Raw genomic sequence first — 21,353 nt, 5'->3', positions numbered from 1 at the left:
TGGACTTGGGAGCCGAAAGAGGAGATGAGAGAGCACTACCCGGAATTGTTTGGATCAGCTGACTTCGAGGACGAAGTCTAGTTCAAGTGGGGGAGACTTGTAACACCTGTTCCAGGTATTACTTAATTTATGTAAGATCAAGGGTTTTGGTGTGTGGACTCGGCGAGTTGGGACTCCAACTCGTCGAGTAGAAGTCATTTCAGGGACGCGGGATCTACACCCTACTCGACGAGTTGGAAGTCCGACTCGGAAAGTAGGCGTTGTTAAGACAAAACCCTAATTTTAGGGTTTGCACCCTATATAATCTCCTTATGAGCCTTGAGGCTGACCTCCCATCAGTCTCCAAACACTAAGAACGTCGGTGCTAACCCTAATCCCTATTCTCTTCCATTTTGTGAGCTAGAGTAGCCTTTGAAGCTTAAGAAGAAGGAGATAGTGAGGAGATCCAGCAAACCAAGCACCCATCCTTGAGCTAAATCACCTAGTGAACTGTTGTAAGTCTTAAAGACTCGTTTTTTATCAAAGAATAAGGTTAGATATTTAGTTTACTCCTCATTTCCTACCCTTCTTGTTGAATGCATGAATGGGATTCATAAAGTTTGCAACTTTATGAATCTCCAGAGCAAAATGGTCCCAAGGTGGGCTAGATCTGGCTTTTGGTCGTATAAGGACACCATGCAAGGGTTTTAGGGCATATTTCCCTCTTTTTGGCCATTTTGACATAGGGACATGTATTGGACATGCATGTCCATAAAGCTTCCATCTTTGCGACATTTTGAGGACTAGGAACCTTTCTGGAAAGGAGGGATTTCAGATCCCTAGAGTTTTGGATCAAATGGAAAATCTTTGGAGCTTTCCAACCTTTATTAAGGACCTTAGAGCGGTTGGAATGGTTCTAGAAGGTAAAGTTGGAAACTTTATCCTTCTAAGCATCTTAGGGCTTCAGATCTAAGCCATGGAATCCCTGTATGATCACGACTAGCAAACAGGAAGGGGGACTCGGCGAGTTCCCCTATCAACTCGACGAGTCGGCCAAGGAGTTTACGGCTAAGGGGTTTTCAACTGGATGGGTTTGTGGTCAGGAATTTGTGGCTGAGGGTTCACGACCGCAAACAATCGGGGAACTCGACGAGTCACTCTAGTGACTCGGCGAGTTGACGAGTTATGCCAGGAACTCGACGAGTGGCAGGTTCTACTCGACGAGTTGAGGTCAATATAGACTGTTGACCTTGTCCAGGGTTGACTCTGAGGTTATTTCTGGATTGGTGTTAAGTTAATCACTTGATGATTATAGGCGGTTGAGAAGGAGCAGCGTGTGGGATATATTTGACTTTAGCTTACCAGTTCAGCCTTTGAGAGGTGAGTCTTCTCACCATACCAATGGGTCTAAGGTACGAAGGCCGACCCATTTTATGTTATATGGATTGTTGATTGATTATGCGTTATGATAGTATGACATTGCATGGAAGACCACGTGGGGGTTCCCGTGGCATTTGGTATAAGACCTTGGAGGGTTTCCATGGCATCCTAGTATATCTGCTTGTATAGTTTGCATTATGTCTTATTTGGTAGTGAAGACCTTGTGGGGGTTCCCAAGGCAGGAAGACCATGTGGGGGTTCCCATGGCAGATAAGACTACGTGGGGGTTCCCGTGGCATTGGGTGTAAGACCCTGGAGGGTTTCCATGGCTTCCTTATATGTTGTATGCATGGCTTATGAGACATGTGTAGCTTTATAAGCTAATTTGATATGTATATGTGGGTTGTGTGTGGGGTTTACAGTTTATGGATTTATTTCAGGTACATCGGAGCCCAAGGGTAAGGGCAAAGCTTGATGGCACGACATACACTCTCTCGTATTTTTGTGGGACACTCTGATGTTTGGAATAAAAGTTATATTTGAATTATGTTTTGAAAACAATTATAACTGGATTTCTTGATATTGGAAATGTGTTTAATTATTCAAAAATGAAAATTTTCTTTGTAAAAATTGGGTCGTTACACTTCGCCTTGCCAAGAATCATCTGGAGAACCTGAAACCATAAACAAAACTGTAAGCACAAAGCTTAGTGAGTTCCCCCAAAGTACCAACACACAAACAAATAGCACATAACAACAGCATGAATTGGGTCCACAGCTAAAAGACTGGATTACCCCTAAGCCCACAATATGAGTCTACCTTGCCTATCGGGCCCACAACTCATATCTGGCCTGCTCTTAAGCCCACAGCATAAGTTTGGCTTGCCCCCAGGGCCCACAGCTTATGTCTGGCTTGCTCCCAACCCAATCAGTCATCAGACTGGAATACCAATGTTCAGCCCTCAGTACGAGTCCGGTATATCAACCGGGTCCTCAGCTCGTATCTGGAATGCTACTAAGCCCTCAGTATGAGTCTGAAATGCCCTACTCGGTCCTCATCTCATATCTGGATTGCTCCAATACCCTTAAGCCCTCGGTATGAGTATGGTATACCAAGCAGGTCCTCAACTCGTAACTGGAATGCACCTGAGCCCTCAGTATGAGTCTGGCATGCCCTACCCGACCCTCATCTCATATGTGGAATGCTCTAGGGTTTGTTGGCTACAACACGAAGCAGTACAACCTCAACCCAACACCATATGCTGACAGCTAACAAACATATACAAGTAATCATGCAGACAAAATCACAGGTAGTCCTACTGATCTACCAAACTAGTATATCAAGACTAGCATGCATATCTATTCCATAATCAGCATATCAACAATATCAGGTTATCAAACCAATGGGCCGACCTTGGTGCCTTCGAACTAAAAATACAGTGAGGAAAAATCACATCGCACTGCCGAATCATACAGACGCTCTGTGGTTGCTGGCTGACAGATCCCCGAACCGCCAATATCAAGACAACACCCCATCAACAGCTGATCCCACGAATAATCTCTGATTTCAGATCTGCTAAAATCCACGCGCTATCAGATACCACAATGACAACCCATCAACATCTAGCCCTTGACTCACACTATGAGTCCAAATTAGGGTAAAATACCTTTTTACCCTTCCTCAAGCTTGGACCAAAACCATGGCCCAACTAGATGTCCAAAGGCCCAAAATCCAAAGTAAACATCTAAGGCCCAAATATGGCCCAATTTTCCAAATTGGGCCCAATTCCTTTTGTGGGCCTTTTCATAAGAAGGTCCAACAAGTCACAACAGCCCAAACATAAAAATCCAGATGACCCAACACTACCAAGCCCAAAAATGAAGCCCAAAACGAAAGGGCCCAAGTTTGCCGAGTATGCAGGGCGTACTCAGCCTGTATGCTCAGCATACAACATGGAAGGCTTGTACCCGCAGCGTACATACTTGTACGCCTAGCGTCCTCACCAGCCATAACCATCTTTCCAATTTAGCACTTAATCCATTAAGACTTGGGTCCAAACTCGGATCTGACTTCTCTAGGGTGGTTAATCACATAAAGTTGCCAACTTTATGTGCATGCATGGCTAAATGGGACTATAGAGCTCAAAGGAGCTTAATACTTGACTTAATACATGCATGGAACCAAAACCACCATAAAGTTTACACCTTTATGCCCAAATAACCCATGACATATCCAGATCTACAATTACAAGCTTCAAAAACGACTTTAACTCCCAATCATCAGACAAAAGGGTCAAAATGAACCAAGAAGAAGATCCATGAAATGAAAAGGCAAGGTTTGGACTTTATACCTCCCAAGCTACCAAAAGGAGATGCAACTGTTAGATCTCAAAGCTTTCCTTTAAAGAATAAGTCTTCAAGCTTCTCCTTCTTCTTATAGATCCACAAAATGAACACCAAATTCTCACCAAAGGCTCAAACACCCAACCATGGAGGCTAAGACTCATTTTTAGCTTGAAAATCCTGGACGACATCTTTCTTGCCTGTCACCGAACATACTTGTACATCCTCCTGCGAAACACCATATCTGCATACGGGGTGAGTGCACTAGTGAATCCCCTGAAAAGGAAACATTATGATTTTGTTCATTTTACAACTAAATAATATTTCGTTATTTTTATAGTATTTTATCTCTCCGGTCATTGCATTGAATAAAAAATCATTGAGTGTACTCATGGACAGATTCAAAGAGCGTTGTTATCGGTAAATTGCATTCATGAACCGATAACATGTGGATGGATTCTGGAATATCAGTATTGAGTGTATTCTAATGGATGTTAGGGAAAAAGGGATCTTTCCCATTTAGCCTGAACAATATTGGCAATCCACTCACATGCGATAGGGCGTAGTTGACGAAAGTTTTATTGAAAATCAAACATTATATATGATTTGCATGTCCGTCAGAACAAAGGATCAAATGTGTTGTTTCTACCAACTCGTAAGCACATAACCATCATTGCCACATTCTTACAATAATACCCATGATATAAATAAGAGAATACTTGATTTAGGGGAAAGTTATCATATCTTCCATATTGGTTATGAACCCCAACATCCTTGAGAGCTTCCTTCAACCTCATTAAGAACTAGGTACAAGAGTCGACACTATTTGTCACGCCCAGACAAAAAGCTATAGGTAGGGCTGGTTGTTTCCGTCCATAGCAACCGCTATGAGCATTGTATATAGGTAATCCCCTCTCAACGGGACACTACCTATAAAGATGATGACAGGTAGCATGCACGTGATGAATGTATGAAACTACATTTTTTTTTTGGTATAATAAAACAATTAATTGTAAAAACATCAAAATTTTTAAATAAACAATTAAAATTTGAAACAAAATTATCTTACCACACATCTAAAAGCCACAAAACAGAGTTGAAAATGATTCATAATATATATATATATATATATATATATATATATATATATATATATATATATATATATATATATATTTGTGTAATTATGGAGTTCGTTTATTCAAGGTTGTGAAAGTAAGCAAACAAGTTAGCAAAAATTTATTCGTTTTCACTATCTGAGAAACTCATTTTGAAATGGTTATAAAACACATTACAAATATTTGGTTGTAAGTGGGGAGGAAAATCTTTCTTTTCGACGCCCGAAATACATGCCCGGAAAGTACAATAACAGTCTATATTCCTGATGTATAGTCCGAAATGTCAGTCAAACATGTACGATTTTGACTATGCTAGTCTGCAACTGACTACGTCAGTCCATAATGTATAGCTATGCATTCTGAAATCCAAACTCTACCAACCCCGCTAACTCTGGATGAACATTACTACTTCCGGAATGATCTAATTCCAAAGAAAATGATCATATTTTCAAATTTGAGTAAAATTGATTATTTTTATTAAATTAATTGTTAGATTACTCAATTTTTCTAAAAAAACATGTAAAATTATGGTATTTTTATAGAAAATAAAAATTGGATTATCTATAAAATCTATAAATAGTTTCCATGTATGATTATTTTAGTGATTAGTTTACCATATTTGATTTCCATTTCCTAAGAAATTTTACGAAACAGATTAGAAACGATAGGTCAAAATCAAATACAATTAATAGTCGTTGATTGATCACACAAAAAAATAGAGATATGTATATATATAGAGAGAGAAAATCTCACAGTTACCAAACATCTTAAAGCCCCAATTGGATTTTCGGATCACATCAAGCTCAAGTGAACTCTCTTTCTCCCTTTCTTTAGGGTTTCAATTTTCAATCGACTCCTCTCAGTTTAGATAGACTACCTACATTTCACGCCACAACTTTTTAACTCAGATTTATGAAGATTACGGACTTTTCTTAACAATGCCCTAAAATTTTGATTTTCGATTGTGAAGAATGATGGATAGATCAAGATCTAAGAGGTACTATTACGATCAGGACTATGACCACATGGAGACTCTACCCAGAACAAAGCAGCGGTACAATAACAACTACAGCGGCGGCCATCATTACGGTCCTAACAACCATCACCAGCGACGGAACATCGGTGGTGGCGGTGGTGGTGGTAGTGGTGGAGGCCGGAAACCCCAAGATCCTTCATCTCTTATGGTTACTACGAGCTACCGGATCTTGTGTCATGATGCTAAAGCTGGAAGTGTGATCGGGAAGTCCGGGAGCATAATCAAGGCCATAAGGCAGCATACCGGGGCTTGGATTAACGTCCACGAGCTGATGCCGGGCGATGAGGAGAGAATCATCGAGATCTCTGATACGCGGAGGAGGGATCCTGATGGGAGAATGCCTTCGTTTTCCCCTGCTCAGGAAGCTCTGCTATTGATACATGAGAGGATTTTGGAGAGTGATGGAGGTGGGTACAGTTTAGGGTACGGCGGAGGTGATGACGATGAGGATATGTATAGCTCTCGGCTGGGTGTCAACAGGCTGGTAACAAGACTGGTTGTCTCCAGGATGCATGTAGGTTGTTTGCTTGGGAAAGGAGGGAAGATTATCGAACAAATGAGGATGGAAACCAAAACTCACATTAGGGTTCTACCTAGAGACCACACAATACCACGATGTGTTGAAATGTCTGAAGAAATTGTTCAGGTTATAAACCCTTCAGCTTTTGCAACATGAAAAATCATCTCTTAATGACTCAAGAATAACAAGTATGTTCTCTTCTCTTTTGTCCACAGATTGTTGGTGAGATGAGCTCGGTGAAGAATGCAGTAGAAATTATTTCTTCACGATTGAGGGAGAGTCAGCATCGTGATCGAAGCCATTTTCATGGTCGGCTACAATCACCTGACAGATTCTTTCCTGAAGATGATTTTATGCATCATCCGAATAACATGCCACGTAGGCCACCAATGGAAGGACCTAATAACTATGGATCACGTTTGCCCAACAATGGCAGAAACTTTAATCATGCTTCACGTCCATCTAGCTATGTTAATGATACTGGAGCTAGTCCTCTATCTGACAATGCTCAATCCCTTTATGCAGAAGATCTTGTATTTCGTATACTTTGTCCAAACAATAAAGTTGATAGTGTTGTAGGCCAATCAGATGGATTTATGGAATTGCTCCAGAATGAAATTGGTGTTGATGTCAAAGTTGCTGATCTTGTGGTCGGATCAGATGAACAAATCATCATCATCTCTTCAGAAGAGGTACTTGTTTATGTTTTCTCCATCTTTATATGATGAATAAGAAGTAATTGAATCAATAAAGATGCTTACTTTATTGTATATATGCATTATTAGGGCCCTGATGATGAGCTATTTCCTGCTCAAGAAGCTCTTTTGCACATTCAGACACGAATTCTTGATCTTGTTTCTGAAAAAGACAACATTATCACAACTCGTCTTCTACTTTCATCTGGTGAAATTGGATGTTTAGATGGAAGAGATGGATTTTTATCAGAGACGAAGAAAATGACTGGTGCAGACATTCAGATCCTACCCAGGGAAAATCTCCCACAATTTGTATCAGTTAATGATGAACTTGTACAGGTGTGTTGGCTACCTTTAGTATAATGTAAACTATTTGAATTTGAGAGAGGGGAAATGACGACAATGCCCTTGTTTTTTTTTTCAGATTGTTGGAGAGATCAAGGCTGCTAGAGAAGCTCTTGTGGAGGTGACATTGAGACTAAGGAGTTATATATTTCAAGGGTTTTTCCAAAAGGATGCATCACAAGTTCCTCCCTTTCTTGCACCTAGCCCTGGGGGTAGTGCTTCAAACTTGGAAGCAGCTTCTAGCAATAACACAACTCCTCGTGAAAATTATTCCGGAAATGACCCTACCACTGCATCCAACCAAAATCTGCAAACTCTAACACTAAAGGTAACCAAACTTTGGCCCTGTTTTTTTCTTTTTTATTAAGTCTTGTCTGGATAAATGATGTTTAAATATTATCTGAGAGAATGACAACTCATTTGGAGAATTGGAAGGAAAAAATTAGGGTAAATTTGTAAAACGTTAGGACTTAATGTGAATTTGTTTTTTGGAGTGTAAGGATAAAATGGTCTCATTCAGACAGTTTATTCAATCTAGAATCGAAACAGACCTTATGTATACATCATTTTATCCAGACAGACATTTTATCCATACAGGACTTGATGGGTAAAAAAGGAAATAAAAAACTTTTGTTATGCAGAGTACTGGTGGATCTAACAATGAAACTGTAAATCAAACCGAAAGTGGAAACCGTGAAGATACACCATCTACAGTAAACAGGTAGTGTTCATGTTTCACTTTTCTAATTTCTTCCCAATTTACCCTTTTTTACATATAAGTTTGGTTTCTTTCTTTTTTTAGAATTGCTGTACCACTAGTTACAAGGAGTATTCTGGAAGTTGTGATACCAGAATATGCAGTTCCCAAGCTCATAACAAAGTCAAGAAATAAGCTTGCTCAGATTAGTGAAGTAAGTGAACTTTTTATATTAATTATTATATTGTTCAAAATGGTTAAAAGTGTTTTTGACTTTTTATGTTGACTATTTGCATCTGAAAAAAGCTTTCGGGAGCCAATGTGAAACTGATTGATACAAGTCCAGAAGCAACAGAACATATCATCCAAATATCTGGGACCCCTGAGCAAGCTGAAAGAGCCCAAAGTTTGCTTCAAGGATTTATTTTGAGCAGTATGTACTTTTTATTTAATATAATATCTTCAGAATTTATTATATTTTATGGTTTTGATTATTGTTTGTTGTTTGAAAAATGCAGCCCAAGAAGACCTATAAAACAAGGAGGGATAGTAGGAATGTGAAGGTACTTGTGTCCCTTGTAGATGAGTTAGTTATATTATAGGATTAAGATACAAAATGAGCACCATAGTAGTAATTTTCAAGTTTTTTTTTATTAATGTTTCTGAATGAGTATGGTGTATGTTTGTATTTATGGTTAAAAAAATATTGTGATTGATGTGTGATTGGGTTCATTGGGCTGAATTTTGGTTAGTTTTAAAAGATTGTACAAGTTTATGGAAGTGTCAAAAGGTTCATTTTTATAAGTGTAAAGTTGTTAATTGTTTGTATATAACATGTAAATGAATGCAATTTACAACAATGGAAAGTAGTAAAAGAAAGGTTACATTAGAAGTTATGACTAATTAGTTGGCACATGTAGACAACCAAGTTTGGTAGTTTGTGTTGATTTTCTTTAAGGGTTCAAAGGTGTTGAGTTTTGACTTTTGTTGGGTGGTCATTCTTAGGGTAAATTACATGGATGGTCCTTATGGTTTAGGGTAATCTGCGTGTTTAGTCCTTAAGAACTTTTTTTTAACTCAGACCGTCCAAAAAAATTTATTTTTTTGCGTATTTGGTCTCTGTTAACTTAAAAAGACAATTTTACCCTTATAATTTTATTTTTAGAATTATTTTTTATTTAACTGTTGTTTAGAAAAACTATTTAATAAAAAGTCCATGTGGGTCCACCACCAAAACCCACTCCTTTTATGTCTCTCTCTCTCTCTTGGATGTTCGATCCAGTCCCTCACCCTTCTTCTCGGCTGCCTCACTCTTACCTCCTCATTCCTCACCGCGACTTGCATCTCATCATTTATCCCTCCTTCATCTTCAACATCGAGTTGCATCTCCTTCCTCCCTTTCTACTGCCTCTCTCTTTCTTGCTTAAATATGACAGACGAAGCATCGGCGACGGGATCCACAATTATCGGACCATCGGACGCCCTTAAACCCCTGGACCGGCGACCATTCCTAAATTCACCATCGTGAAATCAAAACCCTGGATCGTGGTTTCCAGTGACAATGTTGCAGAAAAGATCTCTCCGCTTATTACCGTCAACAAGTGAAAGACCACCCACCACCGTCCCTGCTTCAGTCCTCGTCCACCATCACTGGATCCTAGAACCCTTCACCGTCATCATCAATCTGGAGAAAGAAAAAGAAAATGAGAGAAGAAAGTAACCAGAGGCGTGTAGGGTTCGGTGGTTGGAGCGTTGCTGCATCGGGAGAAAGAAAAGAGAATGAGATCTGAAAGCCAGATGGCCCGGTAATGGTGGATTTCGTCGATTGGGTTCATCTGGTTCTAGCTTCTCTCCACTTCCCTCGTTTTCTCCTCTCTCATCTATTAACGAAACTAAATGACGAAAATGTTTTTCTGGGATTTTTTGGATTTGATGGCATAAGGTTTGAAATCTAGAACATTGAATTCATCGATTGGATTGTAATTGATGTTTCATCAGATTCTGTGTGATGTTTTGTGATTTCTATTACATCAGATTTTCCTGTTTTGAATCCAGTTTCATCAGATATTGGTTTTGGTTGTGTTTTTTTTTCCACAAAATTGATTAGTAGTTATGAGCTTGGTTATGGATCTTACAAGAAACACCTAAGGAGGTGAGCAAGCAGGAAGATGGCGTTTTGGTCGGAAGAGGATGAAACGGAGTTATGGGTGGTTTGCCGGAGAAAACGAGGTTGTGGGTTGTTTACCAGAGAAGAAGAGGGTGGGGGTGGGGTGGGTAAAGTAGTAATGGGGTGGTGGGACCCATCAAATGTTAATATTTAATTAATATCCTTTTCACATTTAATTAATATTCATTGATAATTTAAAAAAATAAAAAAGAAAACAGCAAGGGTATATCAGTCTTTTTAGAACTAATAGGGACCAAGCGTGCAACAAAAATATAAATCAAGGACGGTCCGAGTTAAAAAAAGTTCTTAGGGACCAAACACGCAGATTACCCTAAACCACAGGGACCATCCGTGTAATTTACCCTCATTCTTACAATGTTGAGGGTTACTGTTTTTTATTACTATTTTTTTTGTGTGATGGAAAATCGAAGCGTGACTCTATATTTGACTCGATAGTAGCAATGTCTTTTTCTTGAAATTCCTAAAGGTTACGAGTTGATGTAGGAAGTCTAATGCATTTTTGGGTGGAATGATTAAAAACCACACAATCACTAAATTGTAAGGTGTAAGTTTAATATATGGATCCGTACTCGATAGTTATTGGTAGGTGTGGTGGTGATGTGGCCTTGTATGTGTCGGGATGTATCAGTTTTCCTTTAATGAAAGCTGATGTTTTCCTTTAATGAAAGCTGATACCTGATGTTCTTTGCTCGTTAACTTTACTTTACCCATTTTGGACACTCATCTCTCAGGTGCTATTGTATTTTCGAAACGAAAGTTTTTGAAGTCTGCCGACCATATATGCAATCCTCTGCATCAGAAGAAGTAGATCAAACGACTGCAACATGTAATAAAAAGTTTGTTTGTTTTTAACGTTTGCTAATAAACTGAAATTTAAATAAACTGATTTTATAAAATTAAAATAGTTTTTTAACACAAATTTTAAAATTTTAAGTCTTACAACATTGAAACAAAATTCATTACATTTTTTTATAAAAACATTTAAATACTATTTACAAATTAAATGAATTAACATTAAAATTACATTGTTTTAGCTAAATAACGTCCTTGTGAATTGCTTCAAATTGTTCTTGATTTAGAGATCATTCACAAAAACTTGATTAAACACTTGGATAAACATTCTTTTGGTCCTTGTGAATTGCTTCAAATTGCTCTTGATTTGGAGTTCCTTCACAAAAGCTTGATTCAATACTTGGAATAACTTACTCTTGGCTCCTGTTTGCCTTTGCTTCACCTGCTCCACAAATACAAGTATGATTTCAAAGAGCATAAATACATCACATTTTTATCAGCATACCTCAAAATAAATACATCATATTTTCACATTTTTATAAAGAAATTACCGGAGATGTGTCAATAGCTTTGTAACAGGCACAAGCAAAGACCATTTGACAATTTGCAAATGTTACTAGATATGTGTTAGGTAAGACCAAACAAAATGCAGTTAAATTAAACTTCAATATTATCTCAAGCATTTCATCGAGCACCTGTAGTGCACAACTTGTTTCCATATTAAATTACCACTATTAGACGTATATAGATCCACCCCACTCTTTAGACATCCAATTCAGCAAAGAAAAGAAACATATATAAGGGTGGTATCAAATTGGCATAACAAAAATCAAACTTTTTCTTGACATTCATCAAATTAGAAAATGGATTTTGAGAAAGCCTATATATTTCAGCAAATCAGAAAAACCATTTCTGTAAATCATAAATCAAAAATCAATTTCAGAAATCAGTATAACAAAAATCATTTTTAGGCTATGTAAAAAGAAAAGGACATGTCGATGATTCACGAGGGCTGTGACGACGAAGGAAGGCTGATGCGGTGACTGATTACATGTCATTCTCTTATTTATATTGATGCATTCCAGATTACATATCATTCCGAAATTCCATTTGGACTGACATTTCAAACGTCATATCAATCATTCATGTTTAGTCAAATCAATCATACATGTCATAGATTCCTGACTCACGGACTCATGGACACATATTCCGGACACACATTCCGGACAAAACATTTTGGATACCCATTTCCGGACATAGTAAATTTTGTTACAATTTCCTAATTTGTGGAAACCAATATATGTATTAAGATCTGTAACGATTATTGTTCTAATGTTAATGAAAAACATTGTCATTTTAGATAACCCTACCATTCATTTTACATAATTAAGTTTCAAAAGACATTACAATATTTAAAATTAAAGTACATTTCCAAGATAACCGGGAAGTTCCATACGGTGCAAACTAGCTGTGTCTACATGATTTTCAAACAATTCTAGGAATGAGCATACGACCCGTTAGACCGGAAAAAACCGGAACCGGACCCGAACCGAACCAGAAATATTCTTTTAAGTAGGCCAATTTTCGGGTTTTGTTTTTTACAATAACTGGGTTTCGGGTTTGGACCGGACCGGACTTGGAATAAGGTTTGTAAACTAGACCGGATCGGAAATCAAAGTTTATTAGCTTTTTTGAGCAACACACATTGAATGTTGACATTTTTGTGACAAAATATTAAAACCACCTTGACATTTTTGTGACAAAATAAATTTTAAAACTAAACATATGCAATTTTCAAAAAACACTCCGACCAAACTTGTAATTTACAGTAAATTTATTTTTTTTATAAAATTAAATTAGATAAATAGTATTCACGTTTTTAAAAAAGTCATATATTTAGTCTCTTATATTTTTTTTGTTGGTAAAGATGGTGTATATGTGGTTTTAAATTCTTGCGATTGGTCCTTATGGTTTGGTATCCGGACCAGGACCGAAACTGTAAACAACCAGTGACGGAGCCAGGGTCAAAGTAAATGGGTATCCCAAAGATAAAATTGTGTAATATACAATAAGAAAAAGATAAAAACTGCAATTTCATTATACTTAAAGCTCAACTTCCATAACAAAGTTACGTTTTAAAGTTCACATATTCGTTCAATCATTTTACAAAAGCGATTAATTATTTTTCCAGTCTTAATATTCTTAATTGCTTCATTTTCTACACCACAAATCAAAGCATCATTCATAAAATTTCACATGAACCATAGTCAAGTTGTTGTTGGTAAATACGATATCGATGACGGCTTTAAAAGTCAAAAAAGATGTGTAATGCTTGTTTCGATTTCGGTATGTCCTTGTTATTATTTTTATAGTTAATAATAATAATAATATTATTATTATTATTATTATTATTATTAAAATAAATCAATTTATTTAATATAAATAAGATTTATATGTCCAAGGGGGTATTGTGCTAATTTTATAAATCAGTTTGCTAAAGAATTTCGGCTTAAGGGAAGATTCTGTCAGAATGGGCATAATATTTGAAAGTAGTTTATCTTAATCTCTTAAATTTCCAAACAACAAGCAACGACGTAGTCCTTGGTTTCTTTCCCGTTTTAGCACCTTGTAGACTCAAATATCTGAACGTAATTTATCTTAATCTCTTAAATTTCCTCTCTTTGACTATTATATCGATTACTTCTGTAACGCCCGTGTTTCTAGGCTATACATTAATATTGATGTAACAGTCTAGGTTAACCTTTGTAGCCCGTTTTGAAATAATAAAAATGTATTATTTGAGTATTATGTGTTCATGCTTAATTGTTGTGATTTAAATGAATCAAAGAATAAATATGAGTGTTAAAATAAAATATTAGATAAACCCAATATCTATGAAGGAAGTTGTAGTGGTCGTGACAAGGATTCCGGATATATAAAGAATGCCGAAAAATCCGAGTTATAACGAAGAAGTTATATCCTGTCGAAGTTTCGCGACAGAACCGGTACGACACTGCGTGACGTAAATAGTGAATTTACGATAGAGCAATATTTAGTCTTAGTGATCTAAACGAAAGTCGTAGAATACGTTAAACCGAGAGCGTGCGTAAAAAGAACGTCTAAATCTGACTTCGTATGAGAAAGTTATGATTTTTCGAAGTTTCAACTTAGCAGTATGCAGCCCAAAGTTCGAGTATGAGATCGAGTGATTTCTAGCCGAAATAATCTAAACGAGAATCGAAGATCTCGTCGATAGTAATGCAACGGTAAAAAGACAGACGAAAACGGACGTCAGATGAAGAAGTTATGAATTTCTAACGGAGTTTTCCTGTCCCGGCCTACTAAAAATATTATAATAAAAAATAAAGTCAAAATTAGCCGACAGGGTCTAAACGAAAGTTGTAGAGCATAATCTCACCTACGCGTGGATATAAAGAACGTCAAAAACGAAGCTCGTATGCGAGAGATATGAATTTCTGAAGTTCGGGGCACGAACTTCCACCACTGTCAGAGTTCAAGACGTGAACAGGGTGTTCACGACGTGAACAGATGATGGACGTCTTCCAGAGCCTGACAGACCCAAGTTGCGATGACGCACCTGATGACGACTGAACTCACGACGTGAACATTTGAGGTTCACGACATGAATCCAGAAAATCGGCCCTATAAATAGAAACCGAAGGGCAGCCGGCCATGGTTGCTAATTCCTTCATTCTCTCACTCTCTACACCCTCTCTAGACCTCTTGAAGCACACCGAAGCCCCTATATCATCCCGACACCCGAAGCCAGTCCCGACGTTCCGAAGATCCCAAGAAGAAAAGAGTTTTCGAGCCGAAGCTCTGCCCGCGAGAAGCCCGGTGTGTGAAGATATCCCGGATTCATCGAATAATTACTACTTGAAGAGCCGTAGTGCTGTCCGAGCATCGTCTTATCAAGTGAGTGCATAGTCCCTTTCATAAACACGATTTTAATACAAGTATTGTTTGAGTGTATTAGATATATGTTTTGTGTGAGCGTATATTCATTTTCTTCTAACACATAGGTATGTAGTATCTTCTGTAGAATACGTGCTATGTGTATATATATATATATATATATATATATATATATATATATATATATATATATATATTATCTGTGTATTTGGAGTAAGTATTGAATGAATATTTTATACAGGTTTTAAGCTGTACATGAATGTATAAGTATATTGTTATCTACAAAAATGTTGGGTAAAACATGTGTAGATAGTTGACGTGTGATAAAATGATGAGAGGCCTCGATGTTGTTGCTGATTCAGTCATCTAGCGGAGTTTAGATGACAACCACGGACTCTTCTAGATAGTCTAGTGGAACGCTGACAGGCTCGCCACCTGTAGGTGTTATTGAACTTGGGTGTTCAATTGTTGTACTCCATCCCCCACATGGTTGCCTTGTTTGACATATATTGCTGAGGAACCCCTGAAGCATGTGTTGTCGCCCCCGATGAAAATCCTTAGGCTAGGTCCATTGTGATAGTTGTTTTAAGGACGTAAAGTGAGGATAACAGGAATGGGTAACTGGGTTATTGTTGATTGATGAAATTAATATAATTATTTATTGTGGGTTGAAATCCCTATATGATCATCAGGCTCTCAAGCCTGACCCACTCAGTTTTCTTTGTATTACAGGTAGTGGCGCGAGAGCATAAGTTGGATGACTTATCAAGATATTTTGATTATAGGCATGTAGCTGTAAATAACTGTTGTAAGGCTTATAATGTGCCGTTTATGCTTTTGGTCTGTATCGGAACATGACATCCCGAGTTTTGTTATATAATGAAAATACATTTCTTTAAGAAATGCTTTGGTAAATCTTATTTTATCATATTTCGTTTTGGGAACAAATTCCGCAACTCTTTTAATCAAAGGATTACTCTGAAATTATTTTAAAAGCATAAATTAAACCGGTCTTTTCTGGCCGTGAATTTGGGGATGTCACAACTTCCTTCTTTTTGGTTGTAAATCCCGAGATCAGTCGAGATTCCCTCTCTTGTCCGCAATAGTTAGGACTTGAGAAGAAAGTTGTTGTAACACTCGATCTAAACCATCACACGGGTTTTACACTACTGGAAAATTTTTGAGGGGCATCCAGGCTCTACATTGAATCCGCCTGTGTAAACAACACTGCCAAAGTCTAATTTGGTTCAAAACTCGAAACCCCGTTTGGTACTTGAAATCGGACCAAACTAAAACCGAACCAAACTAAAACCGAACCCGATACACCTAACCAAATCCGGTTTTCGGGTAAGGTAAATCACGGTTTTCGATCTTCAGGACGATTCGGTCCGGGTTTGTCCCGCTGCTCATCCCCAAACAATTCCATGTAGGTCTCAGTTAGGCTGAAGCCATTATTCGTCATTTGGACTCGATCTTATATTGTTGTAGTTGTCATACGTGCTTCTTCGATGATGTCCGTTGTGTCCACAAATTGTCGTATATCAATATATCTTCAAATAATCGTAATGAGGAACATTTGCATATTACACAATGTTAGTTTTCTCCGCTCCTCAGTTGTAGAAGGCGGTAATGAGATTTCCAGTATTATCATTCGTTGTTTTACACGTTGATAATCATCAATCATTGTTAACACAGTCGTATCAACAAGACGTCATTGTCCGACTTTAAGACGTAGTATTTCATATTCGATTGGCAACTCATCATCATCGATTGAGTTACTAGATGTTGGAGACTTAAAATATAATATATTTAAATACGCATTAAAACCAACTTGCATAAATGTATCCAAACTTAAAACTAACTTGTTGGAACGTATACATAACAAAAATTATTAATTTGCAACTAGTCTATAATAACAAGTTTGTTTAAACTTGCTTCTGTCTCATTTTTCGAAGTTCCATCTACTTTTAGTTTAAGCTTTAACACCTTTATGATTTCTTTCTTAATTTTATAGGTGCTTTTAGTGGTTTATTATTATTATTATTATTATTATTATTTATATACATACTAATTTAGAAGTTCTTGGTGAACGGACTTGCTTCCTATTGGACCACTTCTATTTTTTTTAGTTTGTTTTTATTCATTTTCTCCAAGAATTGCCTTTTATTCATCTGATTTTATCTACTAGATGGCACGTAATGGCCAGGTGTTATCTCCTCAAACAACCCACCGCCCATTCACACTTTTCTCCATGTTCCCCACCGCTTCCTATTCTATAATCCAACAATCTACGGACTACCATCCATTCTTCTCTGTGTCATCACTGCCCGATCCTTCCACATCTTGGTTCTTATCTGCAAAACAAAATTCCAACAACATTTTAATACATTACAATATAAATAAAATAAAATATCAATTAGAAAGTTTTGTAATTTGATAATACCTTTATAAAACGTAATTCTTTATAAAACGTAATTCTGAAAACTCATATAAATTGAATACAATTTGGTGATTAGAAATTTTTGATGTTACGAATTATTTTATATTTAATATAAAATTTAATATCGGATCCAAACCTATGTTTCGGTTGACCAAGCACCAGCCCACTGGACATGTATCTGACGAGCCCATTGGATATAGTTTGGCTCACATTGAAGTTTCTCAAATATCAAAAAACCCATGAAGCCCAATGAAGCATTATACGACATGAGACACCGGACGAGATAACAGTTCGCCACAGAACCGCCATACGCCACCGTCTAAAAGCACGAAACCACTTTTCCTTCTCGTATTCTCGTCGAACCTGTTACAAATAAGTGTAGGCGTGTCTCCCACGCTCATATGCGTGCTCACACCCTGTTTCTTTTGCTACTTATCTGCATTAGTCTTCTCGGTGGTCGGAGTTATTGCCAATTTTGTCCTGAATTTTTCGAAGGTAAGTAATTTAGGCATATCAGTGTATGTAATTTTGATTCGAATTGGAGTTATCTCATTGAGGATGTTCTATTTTGTTAACGTGTTGTTGATTTTGATGATTTTGTGATTTCGACTATCTTCATCAATTCGCAGCTCAATTACCAACACTTGTGTTCATTTTAGAATTAGAACTTGAAAATTTTGTGTAAATTTTCTTGCAATAAATATCTATTGAAATCTAGAGATGCTTCGGAACATTGAGTTCAGACGTGCTAATTTTCAACGTCAAAAATGATAATGAGCTGTTTCGATTCTGAATTCCATGTCAATTTTTAAGTTGGAAGTTATTGGTTATACTTCTTAACATGTTGAGAGTTATTTAGATGTTATGCTACTACTGAATCATATGTTGTCCTGTTGTGTTTGATACATATGAGAATTGCACTCTTGAAATTTTCAGGATGAGTGGATTTTGTCCAAGCATTTTCTCAGACTTGTTACAGATACACATTCCTAGTTTCTATCTTCATCCCCCAAAAGCAACATGTAACACGAGAATGAGGCTGTATGTGGTGCCTAGTAAGATGTTTAGATGTTATGCTACTACTGAATCATTGCATGTAGGCATCACCTCAAATGAAAATCAAGTTTCTCCCATTGTTACTGATCCAGATAAATCTCAAAGGTACAAGCTCATCATCGTTTTGTTTTGACAAACCATGTTACATTTCATTGTTTTTGCTCATTTTATATGTAGTTTGCTGAAAGACTTGACATTTATACTTTTGCACAATTAGGGTTCTAGTTTTAGCCTTTAGGTTACTATTCATAGATGCTAGCACAGTTAATATGTTCTTTAATGGCTGAAGCAAACGTTTGGGAGATGATTTTGAAATGATGTTAGAAGAACTGTTTTCTGAAATCAAAAGCATGATAAGTTTGGGGAACAAAAGTGATGCTCTTGATCTACTTGAAGCAAATTATGAAGCTGTGAAGGAACAAATGGTTGCAGGAAGGAAAAGTATAGAAGAAGCTGCTATTCTGGATGTCATAGCCTTGGGTTACATGGCTATTGAAGACTTCAAGATGGTTGACATTATCATGAATATGGTAGGTACTACACTATTTTTTATAACAAAAAAAACATTTTTTTTATCTATCTATCTATCTAACTATATATTTTTCTTCTAAAACTTTAGTTAAATGAGATTGTACATGATTTGAGTGATGACGAGCCTCTTCTTGATTCGATACTGACACACATGGGGAGTATGAATTCAGCTTTAGGGAGGTTTGAGAATTCCATGCTTCTATACAAGAGAGCACTTACAATTTTGGAGAAAAATCATGGTATGTCTCAAATTTGTTCTTTTGATAGTTATGTAACTTTTAATCAAACCCCTTGTTGGCTTTGCTGCTTATTGACTTCATTCTTTTGCTCTTACAACAACTTTGTATTTCAAAGTTTTACTTTTGTTTTCCTTTTCCGGGGTTAATATGGTAATTTGGGTTTTGTATTAACTTTTTTTAGGAAGTAATAGTAAATCTCTTGTTATGCCATTATTGGGAATGGGCAAGGCTCTTGGTTCTGCTGGAAGGGCAATAAAGGCAATTGACATTTATCATCGCACAATTTCCATATTGGAATCTAACATGGGAGCAGAAAGCAAGGAATTAGTTGTACCCTTGAATGCCCTTGGCAATCTTTTAATCGAAGAAGGAAAAGTCAAAGATGCCGAAAATACTTTTATGAGGTAATTTTTTATCGCTTATATAATAAAACTCAATTTGTACCTTATTTTAACTTTTCAAATCACTCATTTCTACTCTTAAAAGCTTAGAATTGTAGGCATATATACCAATTTATATGGAAAAGACGATGATAGAGTTGCAATGGCTATGTGTTCTTTAGCCAATGCAAAGTGTGCAAAAGGCAAGTTATTTTGTTTTTTCTAGATTCATTAAAACTCAGGGACCAAAAATGTAATTTCCTCAAAAATTGTGTAATTTTGTTGATAACAGGAGATGCAGAAGGAGCCATTGACTTGTACACAAGTGCTCTTCAGGTGATGGAGCATTCAGAAAATATGAATTTAGATGATATTGTATTGGAGAAGACAAGGGTAGAATTGGCAGAGTTGCTTCATGTTGTAGGAAGGTATTATAACTGATGTGAATAAAACAAAAGTTGTAATTATTTATTAACATTTTTATTATTAGAGCAAAGGAAGGGAGGAAACTTCTAGAAGAATGCTTATCCATCACTAAAAAATACAAAGGAGAAGAGGATCCAAGTTACATAACTCACCTTACAAATCTGGCAACATCATATTCACGTTCCAAAAACTATGTGGAATCAGAGCGCCTCCTTAGATCAACCTTAAACATCATGAAAAAAACTGTGGGCCCCGATGACCCCTCCACCACCTTTCCTATGTTACAGCTGGCAGTAACTCTTTACAACCTTAAACAAGATGAAGAAGCTGAACAACTTGCACTTAAAGTCTTACACATTCGTGAAAAAGCATTTGGAAATTCCTCTTTACCAGTTGGTAATTGTTTTTTTTTAATTTTTTTTGATGTGTAACAAGTGAAAAAGTTTGAATAGTTATTGAATTTATAATGTATTTGAATATTATTAATTTTTTAAATTTCAGGGGAAGCGTTGGAGTGTTTGATATGCATTCAAAAGAGAGTTGGAAGAGATGATGGTGAGATATTAGAGATGTTGAAGAGGAATTTAAGGATACAAGAGAGAGAATTTGGTGATGAAAGTGAACAAGTGGTTGAAACCTTGAAGAGGATTGTGTTTTATATGGAGAAAATGGAGATTAAGGATCAAAAGCATCCTTTTCAAAGGAGATTATCTCAACTTAGAAATAAATTTAAGCAACAACTTCAATATTAATGGATTTTGCAGTTTTTTATACATGTTATATATTCGAAAATTTTGTACAATTGCCAAGTTAGGAAATCTAGTCACGACATGGTTCTATGGATATATTAATATTAGTATATGCAGTTATGGACGAAGGTTTATCATCTTGTTTCCATCATTGTTATTTTAGTTTTCTTGTTTGTGATTTAACTCATTTTATTTTATAAACGAGTTGTATAATGTTAATATACTGATTTTTTATATACAAAATTAAATCCAGACAATTTTTACAGGGTGGATTATAAAAAAGTCACATTGTATTTTGCTCAGTTTTGGGTTTTCTCAAGTATGGTTGACAGAAAAATAAATTGTTTCATTTCTATGTACACGTTTATGTGCTACTATTATTTGATCATTATATGATTTTTGTAACATACTCTGTGTTAGACGGAGCTACTTGCATGTATCTAAAGTCTTGTACTTACTTTGTATGTGAATAATTTGTATATATAAACACAAAAACACACAAAA

At 36.6% G+C, this 21,353-nt stretch overlaps 2 protein-coding genes across 3 annotated transcripts; both read left to right on the top strand.

Moving 5' to 3' along the window:
- Window positions 1-5,572: 5,572 nt before the first annotated feature.
- Window positions 5,573-8,832, top strand: RCF3 (RNA-binding KH domain-containing protein). The gene is made up of 8 exons (XM_079071175.1): window positions 5,573-6,501; window positions 6,591-7,067; window positions 7,161-7,409; window positions 7,495-7,743; window positions 8,057-8,136; window positions 8,218-8,326; window positions 8,419-8,545; window positions 8,631-8,832. Exons 1-8 carry the CDS (start codon window positions 5,791-5,793, stop codon window positions 8,645-8,647), a joined length of 2,019 nt encoding a protein of 672 aa, XP_078927301.1. The 5' UTR covers window positions 5,573-5,790; the 3' UTR covers window positions 8,648-8,832.
- Window positions 8,833-17,731: 8,899 nt separating this feature from the next.
- Window positions 17,732-20,986, top strand: LOC145141374 (Tetratricopeptide repeat (TPR)-like superfamily protein). 2 transcript variants are annotated; one of them, XM_079074658.1, is made up of 9 exons: window positions 17,732-17,963; window positions 18,405-18,629; window positions 18,814-19,054; window positions 19,144-19,294; window positions 19,476-19,698; window positions 19,786-19,877; window positions 19,967-20,102; window positions 20,165-20,496; window positions 20,602-20,986. In XM_079074658.1, exons 2-9 carry the CDS (start codon window positions 18,406-18,408, stop codon window positions 20,850-20,852), a joined length of 1,650 nt encoding a protein of 549 aa, XP_078930784.1. In that variant the 5' UTR covers window positions 17,732-17,963; window position 18,405; the 3' UTR covers window positions 20,853-20,986. The 2 variants fall into 2 exon arrangements, with proteins under 2 accessions (XP_078930784.1, XP_078930785.1); XM_079074659.1 differs by having other exon boundaries at window positions 18,742-19,054.
- The last annotated feature ends 367 nt before the right edge of the window (window positions 20,987-21,353 follow it).

This window comes from Lactuca virosa, chromosome 9 (assembly GCF_052849685.1).
Source record: "Lactuca virosa cultivar CGN04683 chromosome 9, Lactuca_virosa_CGN04683_v6, whole genome shotgun sequence".
Lineage (NCBI taxonomy): Eukaryota > Viridiplantae > Streptophyta > Magnoliopsida > Asterales > Asteraceae > Lactuca > Lactuca virosa.
Note: the sequence above shows the minus strand (reverse complement) of the source record. Positions and strands in the feature narration are given on the sequence as shown.